At 65.5% G+C, this 9029-nt stretch overlaps 2 protein-coding genes across 7 annotated transcripts; one reads left to right on the top strand and one right to left on the bottom strand.

Annotated features, from left to right (window-relative positions):
- The first annotated feature begins 156 nt into the window (after positions 1-156).
- Positions 157-5985, top strand: CDK10 (cyclin-dependent kinase 10). 6 transcript variants are annotated; one of them, XM_005861255.2, is made up of 13 exons: positions 157-283; positions 971-1043; positions 1612-1683; positions 2172-2274; positions 2373-2454; positions 2553-2620; positions 3276-3328; positions 3488-3557; positions 4108-4167; positions 4428-4551; positions 4638-4777; positions 5088-5140; positions 5447-5985. In XM_005861255.2, exons 3-13 carry the CDS (start codon positions 1665-1667, stop codon positions 5542-5544), a joined length of 870 nt encoding a protein of 289 aa, XP_005861317.1. In that variant the 5' UTR covers positions 157-283; positions 971-1043; positions 1612-1664; the 3' UTR covers positions 5545-5985. The 6 variants fall into 6 exon arrangements, with proteins under 6 accessions (XP_005861317.1, XP_014391094.1, XP_005861316.1 ...); XM_014535609.1 differs by lacking the exon at positions 157-283 and adding an exon at positions 719-874; XM_014535608.1 differs by having other exon boundaries at positions 190-1043; positions 4638-4759.
- Positions 5986-5989: 4 nt separating this feature from the next.
- On the bottom strand, positions 5990-9027 carry SPATA2L (spermatogenesis associated 2-like; the record flags this gene model as incomplete). Its single annotated transcript, XM_005861266.2, has 2 exons — positions 5990-7749; positions 8947-9027. Coding segments are annotated over 2 exons (1050 nt in total), but the record flags the coding sequence as incomplete, so codon positions are not given.
- Positions 9028-9029: the final 2 nt, after the last annotated feature.

The raw sequence follows: 9029 nt of genomic DNA, 5'->3' as shown, positions 1-9029 counted from the left end.
GGCACCGAGGAGCGTCCCCAGTCCCCGCTTGGCCCCCAGGCGTTAGCCAGCGGCGCGTTGCGGGCAGGGCTTGGTCAGCGAAGAGGCGGGGGCCAGGGAGGAGCTATTGGAATCCAGTTCTCCCCGGCGCCCGTGCTGCTGAGCCTCAGGGCGGAGGCTTGGTCAGCGAAGAGGCGGGGGCCAGGGAGGAGCTGTTGGAATCCAGTTCTCCCCGGGCGCCCGTGCTGCTGAGCCTCGGGGCGGAGTGCGCCCTCGGCCTGCCTGTGATGGACCGCCTAGGAGGGTGTGTTGGGTACCAGCTCTCTGCTCGGACAGAGACCCCAGAATGGGCTTTATTTCTCTCTCCCCTGACCCTCCAGAGGGGCGGCTGTTTAGCACAAGGTGGGCCAGGACTTAGTCACATGGTCACACCCAGCTGCAAGGGAGGCTGGGAAACAGCCACCCACGGGGGCTGCAGGCCCCTGGGCCGCCTTTCACAGCTCAGGGGAGGCAGTGAGGCCGGCGTGCAGGGGCAGGAGTCTCTGCCACAGACACATCCCCCCCACCCCCCACCCCTGGTCGATATTTCTGACGCTTTTGCCATGGGCGGAGCACACCTGAGGCCAGTGCCGCTCGGTAGACTTGCTGTGGCGATGGGACTGTTCTCTGAGTCGTCCAGTATGGTCTCCATGAGCCACTTGAGGCCATTGAACACTTCCCGTGTGGCTAGTGCCCCTGAGGAGGGGAACTTTCCATTTCAGCCACAGCTGGCTGGTGGTCACCTTGTCAGACAAGTCCACCTGGGCCGTGGGATTGGAAGGGCGCGTTGCCTGCCCAGTATCCGTCCCCCTTTTCTCATCTCACAAGCCCAAGTGTGTGGCTACCTTTCTGTCTGGTGAGACCTAAGTGGTGCAGAGAAAGTGTGAAATACCCATCTTCAGCTGCTCCATCCGCTGCCAGATCCCCGCACTAGCAGCACTCTCTCTCACAGCTGGGACGGTGCCGGAGCGTGAAGGAGTTCGAGAAGCTGAACCGCATCGGGGAGGGCACCTACGGCATCGTGTGTGAGTGGCCAGGTGGGAGGCCGGGCCTGGGGAAGCCCCGCAGTGGCTGTCAGGGCCGGAAGGAGCCGGGATGAAAGCCTGTGCGAGGGATTACCCACCTGAACAGCCGTCGTGGCTGCCGTGTAACCATGGGTGGCCCTGTTACAGTAGAAAGTGCAAAACTCGCCAAGAGCTCGCAGCAGCCGGACACTGCTGTGCATCCCACTGCTGAGTATCTCCACAGGCCGGCACAGTGCTGTGCGGAGCCATCTTTGTGCAAAATAAGGGTTCTTTGTAGATAAAGTACCTGATTGGTGTGAGAACATGGTAGCAACAGAGCTCCAAGCGGTGATCTGCACACCCGCTCAGGGGGACTTAGAGGGAGCTCTTTATAACTAGGCACCCTGTGCCCAGGCAGGTGAGGACTCCCCAGGAGCACGTGTCTAGTGGGGCCATGGGTGTTGGGTTGCAACTGGGCTCCTGGTTGTCAGAGAGAAAGGGAGCCCCAGGCGTCAGGAAGAGGCCGTGTGGTACAAGGGCGTGCGCTCGGGAGCGGGGTGCATTCCACCACGGATGAGTTTCCTCCCAGATCGGGCCCGGGACACCCAGACGGACGAGATTGTCGCCCTGAAGAAAGTGCGGATGGACAAGGAGAAGGATGGTGAGCAGGGCAGGGACGCCAGCTCAGAGTGGGCGGGGCAGAAAGGTGCAGGTTGACTGAGGCTCCCTGAGGACTGGACCCCGGTACTGAGTGCCCGGCGGCCCTCCGGGAGTGTCTGCGTGGTGGTTGGAGGGGCTGCTCTGTGAGGGCCCCAGCTCGTCACCCCCACCCTCTGGGCTGCAGTCCTCCGTCTCCCTCCTCATCTTTCTCAGCTCTCACCCCCCACAGGGCCTTCCCCTCCCAGGCCCGGAGGCAGCCCCTGTGCGCACATCCCTCCCCTCCCTGGCTGTTGCGGGGGCAGGGCTCTGGGCTGCCGCGGGGGCAGGGCTCTGGGGTGCTCACAGCCGTCAGTGCGGAGAGCTGCTGCTTTGCATCTGACGCAGGAAGGACGGCCTCGGTTCTCCTGAGCTAGCACTGGGGCCCTGACTGTAGGGCAGGGTGCAGGGGTCCTGTCTGCGGGTGGGCTTGCTGAGCGTGTCCGGTTGCAGGGGTCCCCATCAGCAGCCTTCGGGAGATCACGCTGCTCCTTCGCCTCCGCCATCCAAATATCGTGGAGCTGAAGGAGGTGGTGGTGGGGAACCACCTGGAGAGGTGAGCATTCTGGCCTCGCACGGGCCCTGCCCTGCCCTCTGCCAGCACCCCAAGCGAGGAGGTTGAGGTGGCCTGCGTGCTCCTCTTGCTTCTTCCAGCATCTTCCTGGTGATGGGCTACTGTGAGCAGGACCTGGCCAGCCTTCTGGAGAACATGCCAACGCCCTTCTCAGAGGCCCAGGTGCGAGGGGGGGGGGGGCCTGAGGGCTCTTTACGGGTCCTTGTCCAACACATTGGTGCCCGACAGGGCCCGCCCTGACCTCCTGGCCCTCTGCGCAGGTCAAGTGCATCGTGCTGCAGGTGCTGCGGGGTCTCCAGTACCTACACCAGAACTTCATCATCCACAGGTGGGGGCTCCGGGGGCCAGAGGGGCTCAGTCTCGGGGACCTGGGTCTGGATGGGGGCAGGGCCTCAGGTGCTGGGATGGCATCAGCCTGGAGGAGGGTGGGGTCTTGGGCGTTGTGCTGGCTGTTGACCCTGTACTGACCCCGGCTTCCAGTGCGCCGTTGCCCAGAGTCCAGGAGAGGAGCAGGAGCAGACAGGCTCGGTGCAGTGGGTTGTCTGGATGCTCCTGGGGAAGCATCAGGACCAAATAACACCTCCTGCTCTGAGGTGTGAGTGTTGTCCAGGCTCTGAGAAGTCCCGCAGTGGAGAGCCTGCCTGGGGTCTGGTGACACAGGCCAGGAAAGGCCCAGGCTTGGGGGGGTGGGGGGGGACGGGACCGTCTGAGCCCAGAGCAGGACTCCGCAGGCAGCAGCTCCCTGTGCCCTGGGCAGGGAGCGAGGGCAGGACTGGAAGTTGGATGTGGGCGCGAGGCCTGGCTCTGCCACTTCTCAGAGCCCTGAGCGCTCGGGTGTCCAGCTGCCTTTTCCGCCTGCCCTGCTCATTGAATACGTTCACGCAGGAGATGTGTGGGAGAGCGTTGCGAGTGTTACCGTGGTGATGACAAGACTACCGGTGGCGGTCACTTCCTGGGACCCTGACGTTCCCTTTCTGTCACAGGGACCTGAAGGTTTCCAACTTGCTCATGACCGATAAGGGTTGCGTGAAGACAGGTGGGTGCGGGTGCTGGCTCTGAGGTAGGTGTCTCTGTGCCTGCCACCTTGCTGGGGGCCGGGGGAGGGCAGATCTGTCCTTACAAGCTCCCTGAAGGCTATGAGCTGGCCCCTCACTGGGTGACACACCTCCCTCCTGTCTGCCTGCCTCTGTCACAGCGGATTTCGGCCTGGCCCGGGCCTATGGCATCCCCGTGAAGCCAATGACGCCCAAGGTGGTCACTCTGTGGTGAGTCCCTGGGACTGGGTGTGCCTGGTGGAGGGGAGTGTTGGGGTGTCCCTGCCGGCCTTTGAGCTGCACACACTTGGAGGCTGGGTCTGGGGCAGCTCCCCGGCAGCAGGACACCCAGCCTGGCTCTGTGTCAGGAAGGCGGTTGCTACCCTGCCTGCAGGACGGTGGTCCACGTGGCTGACTGTAGCTGCTCACTACGTGTCCAGAGGCAGCTCAGGGGCATGGTTAAAGGGAAGACACTGGAGTCGGATGCCTCCTGCCATGTTACTCAGCCCCGTCTATGAGACGCGGACAGTAGGCCTGCCCGAGGACCCAGTGCTGTCTGGGATGCACACAGGAGCTGTCCAGCAAGGGCAGCTGTTTCCAGGTGCTGCTCGCGTGGGCAGAGCTTCCCAGGAAGGCGGGCTTGGTGGTGTCGGCAGTCCTGCTGCCCGGGACGTCTCGGGCTCCCGGAAAGACTGGTGGCCGGTGGGTGGGCTGCACAGATCCGCTGTGTCCTGTGGCCGCCCAGGAGCACCGGGCGTGAGGTGGGCGCTTCTGTTTGCAGGTACCGAGCCCCGGAGCTGCTGCTGGGCACCACCACGCAGACCACCAGCATCGACATGTGGTGAGGGCGGAGGTCGTGTGGGCGCCGTCTGGGGAGATGGGGCTGGCATCTGCTCCCAGCTCAGGGAGGTGGCCTGCGCCTGGGATCCCCAAGGGAAGCCCCCAGCACTGCGGTCCACAGGAGGCCCTGCCCTGCAGTCACCAGAGGCCTGCTGGGCCCATCTTGTGGCCACTCCATGTCACCTCTGGAGCTCCAGCCCCTCCCAGGGCCGCGTCAGGGTGGTGCTAACAGGTGAGGTGAGGCACTGCTCTGCTCTGCAGGGCCATGGGCTGCGTCCTGGCCGAGCTGCTGGCCCACAAGCCCCTTCTCCCGGGCACATCTGAGATCCACCAGGTGGACCTGATCGTACAGCTGCTGGGGACACCCAGTGAGAACATCTGGCCGGTGAGCATCCAGCCTCCGCCCTCCCCCTCCCTGCTCCCCTCCTGCCCCCGCTGGGCCTGCCCCTGCAGCTCTGCTCCCATCCGCAGGGCTTCTCCCGGCTGCCACTGGTCAGCCAGTACAGCCTGCGGAAGCAGCCCTACAACAACCTGAAGCACCGGTTCCCGTGGCTCTCAGAGGCCGGCCTGCGCCTGCTGAACCTGCTCTTCATGTACGACCCCAAGAAAAGGTGCTGACCACGGGCAGGGGGGCGCCTGCACCCTGAGCCCTTTGAAGAGGGCTTCTCAGAACACAGGCCGTGCCGCCACCAAGGGGTCCCTCCCAGACACATGTGTGGCGAGCCAGGTGCCCAGTTCTGTGGTCTCTGTCCACTCAGATCACGGAGCCCATTGTGAGGTTCCCATCACTTTCTGGGCCCCAGCCCCCTTCCCACCCACCTTCTGTTCTTGGGAGATGGGAACCAGGGCTGCCGGGTCAGGCAGCTGTGAGGGGGACCAGCCTGAGCAAGGTGTGCTCACGGCAGACTGTCCCTCCCCCAGGGCGACGGCCGGGGACTGCCTGGAGAGCTCCTACTTCAAGGAGAAGCCCCTGCGTGAGTCCCCAAGACCCTCAGGCTCCGTCTGCAGAGCTCTTGGCTGGTGGCCTTTTTCTCGGGGGGGTGGGGGGCGCTGCTGAGACGGCCTCAGAGTTCTTCAAGCCCCAGCCCATGATGTGGGGGTGGGGGGCACTCCCAGCCCAGACCCATCCAGGTGGCCTGCTGGCCCTGAATGGGCAGCCGCTGGACACTGGGCACACATACTGTCTGCAGGTCATAGGGGAGCAGAGGGAGGTGGCGGGGGGGCTCCAGGGACCTGAGGTGAATGCCAAGTGCCCCCAGTGCTGACACCCCCTCCCGCAGCCTGTGAGCCGGAGCTCATGCCCACCTTCCCTCACCACCGCAACAAGCGGGCTGCTCCCACTGTGTCCGAGAGCCAGAGCAAGCGCTGCAGGCCCTGACGCGAAGCCCCCGCCGGCCAGGCTGACGGCTCCCGAGATCCAGCTGGACCCTTGGCCAGGACTCACCAGCTGCTTCAGCTGACCGCTCTGATTCCTGCCTCCTCACCCACCACTGCCCCAGAACAGCAGGGTGTGCACTGGTGATGTGGATGTGGGCACCCTGAGCCGGGCCCCACCTGAGCTGTGGTGGCCCCACCTGGGGCCCTACTAGGTTCTGCCCATTGCCACGCCGTGGGCTCCTAGCAGCTCTGGAAGCACCCACCGGGCTCATCTTGGGGGTGTTGCTGGCTAGGGGTGTGTGGAGGGGTTGGGTGTGGGTTGGATCCGGGTCTAGGCCATGACCACTCGGAGACACCAGAGCAAATGCCCTCCTGGGGGCAGAGCCCCAGGGGAGGGTACGGTTGGTGCTACAGGAACTGAGATAAAAGCTTTCCTGACAGACGCAGGCAGTTCTGTGTCCTTTAATGTGTGGAGGTTCTGTCCTATGACAAGTACTGGGAAAGGGGTGGGGCGGACGGGGGCCGGTAAGGAGAGGCTGCACAGGGGGTGGCACCTGCACCGAGGGCTGTGGCAGGCACAGATGTTTACCATTGGGCCTGGGGTGGGCTTCATGGGAAGCCTGGGGGCTGTGCCCAGAAGTGACTGACAGCCGGTCCAGGCTCCATCGGCCCCGCCTGCTGCTGCCTGCTCTCCAGAGCTCGGGCACCGCCTCTCCAGTTTGAGATCAGATCATCTCTCCTCCATCCATGACCCAGCTTCCTGCACAGCTATGACCAGGGCACATGTCCAGCCAGTGCTGGCCTGTGACACCCAGTGAGGGGCCAGGTCTCCACAGCCCGGTCAGCCACGCACCTGGCAGAGCCCTCTGGACACCTGGGTGGGGTGCCCCCCGGACACCTGGAGGGAGGCAACATGTCCCAAATGGGAACTGCAGGGAGCATCGGGCTCCAGGCGGACCATGGGGCCCACAGTGGGGAGGGGGCGGTCCTTCATGGGGACAGGCCCGGGTGCCTTGACTCGGTCATGTGGGCTAGGCCCTTCCACGCAGCACGGTCAGGCATGGGTCTGAGGGTGGGTCTGGGTAAGGGGAACGTTCCATGGGAGGCAAGACCCCGTCCACCTGTGGAGCCTGGGCTCTTCTGTCCAGGGCAGCAGTGGCCGAGGCTGAGAAGGGACAAGGGCAGAGAAGCACCACGGAAACACTGGGGAAGCCCTTGACCAGGGGCCTGGCTGGGCCTAAGGCCGGGCCCCAGGGCTGTCGTAGAGCAGGGTGTCCACCTCTGCGCGCTGCAGCCACAGGCGCTGGTGGGCGTCGCCAAGCAGTGCGCGGAGCTCGTGGCCCAGACGGCAGGCGGGCAGGGCCGCGCAGTGGGCAGTGTGCAGCTGGCGGCATGTGTCGCAGCAGCGCGTGGGCAGGACCCCAGGGGCCAGGCAGCTGTGCACCTGGTAGCCAGGGGGCTCGGCGATGGGCCTCTGCACGTGCTGGGGGCTGGGGCTCCCAGGGGCTGGGGGAGCAGCCAGGTCCCCGGGCCGACTCAGCAGCTCTCGGCGCAGGGAAAGGAAAGAGAAGGCCTCGGGCTCCGGCTCTTCCTCCTCCAGGGCCCCGTAGGGCGGACTGCGGGGCGGACTGCTGACCCGCTGCAGTGCCTCCCCCTCCTCCATGGGCTCCCAGGCCTCCCCCTGAGGGCCCCACAGTTTGGCACTCTGCTCCCAAGGCAGCGGCCGGTAGGCCGGCTCCACGGAGGGGGAGCCTGGGCCTGGAGAGGGCCCTCCGTACAGGCTGGCGTCGTCTGAGTCCGAGTCCGAATCCTCCTGCAGGTCCCGGTACAGGTCCAGCTGGGCCCGGAAGACGGCAGGGGAGCCCCGGGGGGGCAGGGGCGGCGGCTCCTCTTCCCGGGCCAGCCGCTGCTGCAGCCAGGCCACGCAGGAGGCCACGTCCCCGCTGGCCCTCCGTGCCTGCAGCAGCTCCTCGGCCGGCAGCACACTGGTGCCCAGCTGTGCCAGCACCTCGCCCAGGATCTCACACTCGAGCCGCAGGGCGAAGCAGCCCAGGGCCACCTGCACCAGCTGGTGGGCAGGGGGCAGGGCAGCCACCGTGAGGCAGTGGTCGTCCCTGGGCACGTAGCCCATCTTCTGGAAGCTCTGGATGAGGAGGTCCTCGGACAGCGCACCCTTCAGCACGTGCACGTAGCCCCCTGAGAAGGTCTGCAAAGGGGGCCCGGTTAGCAGCAGCCCGGCCCGCACTCCGCCCTGGCCACTCGGCCACACCCACTCCGGATGGCCGCCTGGTGCCAGTGACTCAGCGACTAGGGCAGCCCCCTCACCACAGTAAGAAACGCGTACGTTCTCCGGTTCAGAGGTCAGAACACAATAGAGCCCCCACACTGAGAAATCCACTGCCTTCCGGGCTCCAGGTGGGTAAGGGCTTCACGGACGGCGGGGTTGTGTGCACGACAAGAAAACCTGCTGGGATGGCGACCTGCTGGGTCCCTCTGCAGCTCCAAAACCCACAGCCCTGGGACCGTGAGCCCTGCTCGGCTCACAGCGGTGCCAGCGCCTCGCAGCCAGGAGGAGGCAGAACCAGACCTCCCCCAGGTCTGCCCAACGCCAAGGCCCAGGAGCGCCTCAAGGGCAGGCCTGTTTTCTGCTCTCAGCCTCCCCTGGGGCTGGCCCTGCACGCCCCACCCTCCACCCTACCCTCTGAATGGATGAATGGAAGTCCTAGAGCCTCAGACCAGCTTGTGTCCTCTGTGAGCAGTGGGTTCCAGAGCTCCTCTCCCCAGAAAGGCTGCCGCTGCCATGACAACCGGTGGAGGCCACTCGCCCACGTGCCCAGTGACATCATCACCTCCCTGCACTTCCGAATTAAGCACCAGCGCCTGCCCCCTTCTGCCGGCGGCTGCTCATCTACAGGGGCCAGGCCAGCCCCCAGCACAACCGCCCTACCTGGGCCAGGGGTGAGCTAGGCGCATGCCCAGTCTGCCCCCCCTCCCCCAGCCCCTGCCTGCTTTCACAGGGCACAGCCCCCTGGCTTCATTCTCTATCAAGGGGATCAGCCCACATCCTGGAGGAATGAGGGCGACCGTGGAAACTCGAGTCCTTCCCGTGGGCTTGTCCGAGGATTTTTATGGCACCTGGGGCCGCCAGGCGGCTTTGGGGAGGGCAGTGAGGAAGCTTTAAGGGGCAGGAGCCACCCAGGAGGCAGGCACCCTGGGGGTGGTCTCCACCCACCCCTTGTTCTCAGCGCTGGGAGTGCCCACGGGGCTCTCGGCCCAGAGCTGACCCAACACACGCAGGACCCCTCAGCGCGCCCTGCCCCCCGAGACCAGGGGCTGAGGACCCCAGAAACCCCTCCCCCCAACGCCTGGTCAAGAAAGCGCCATCCTCGTCGCCGGCGCCTACCTTGATGGTGGTGAACTCCTTCCTCCAGGGCAGCAGGTACAGGTGCACGGCCGCCAGCTCCAGCAGCTCGAAGGCGCGGGCCA

Source organism: Myotis brandtii, unplaced genomic scaffold (assembly GCF_000412655.1).
Source record: "Myotis brandtii unplaced genomic scaffold, ASM41265v1 scaffold1466, whole genome shotgun sequence".
Taxonomy (NCBI): domain Eukaryota; kingdom Metazoa; phylum Chordata; class Mammalia; order Chiroptera; family Vespertilionidae; genus Myotis; species Myotis brandtii.
The sequence above is the reverse complement of the archived record's forward strand: the minus strand, read 5'-3'. Positions and strand labels throughout refer to the sequence as shown.

Coding starts and splice junctions, on each gene's coding strand:
- CDK10 (XM_005861252.2), top strand. CDS start 1,596: ATGAGTTTCCTCCCAGATCGGGCCCGGGACACCCAGACGGACGAGATT. Junction 3,558..4,107: donor CCCAAGGTGGTCACTCTGTG/GTGAGTCCCTGG, acceptor TTCTGTTTGCAG/GTACCGAGCCCCGGAGCTGC. Junction 4,168..4,427: donor ACCACCAGCATCGACATGTG/GTGAGGGCGGAG, acceptor TCTGCTCTGCAG/GGCCATGGGCTGCGTCCTGG.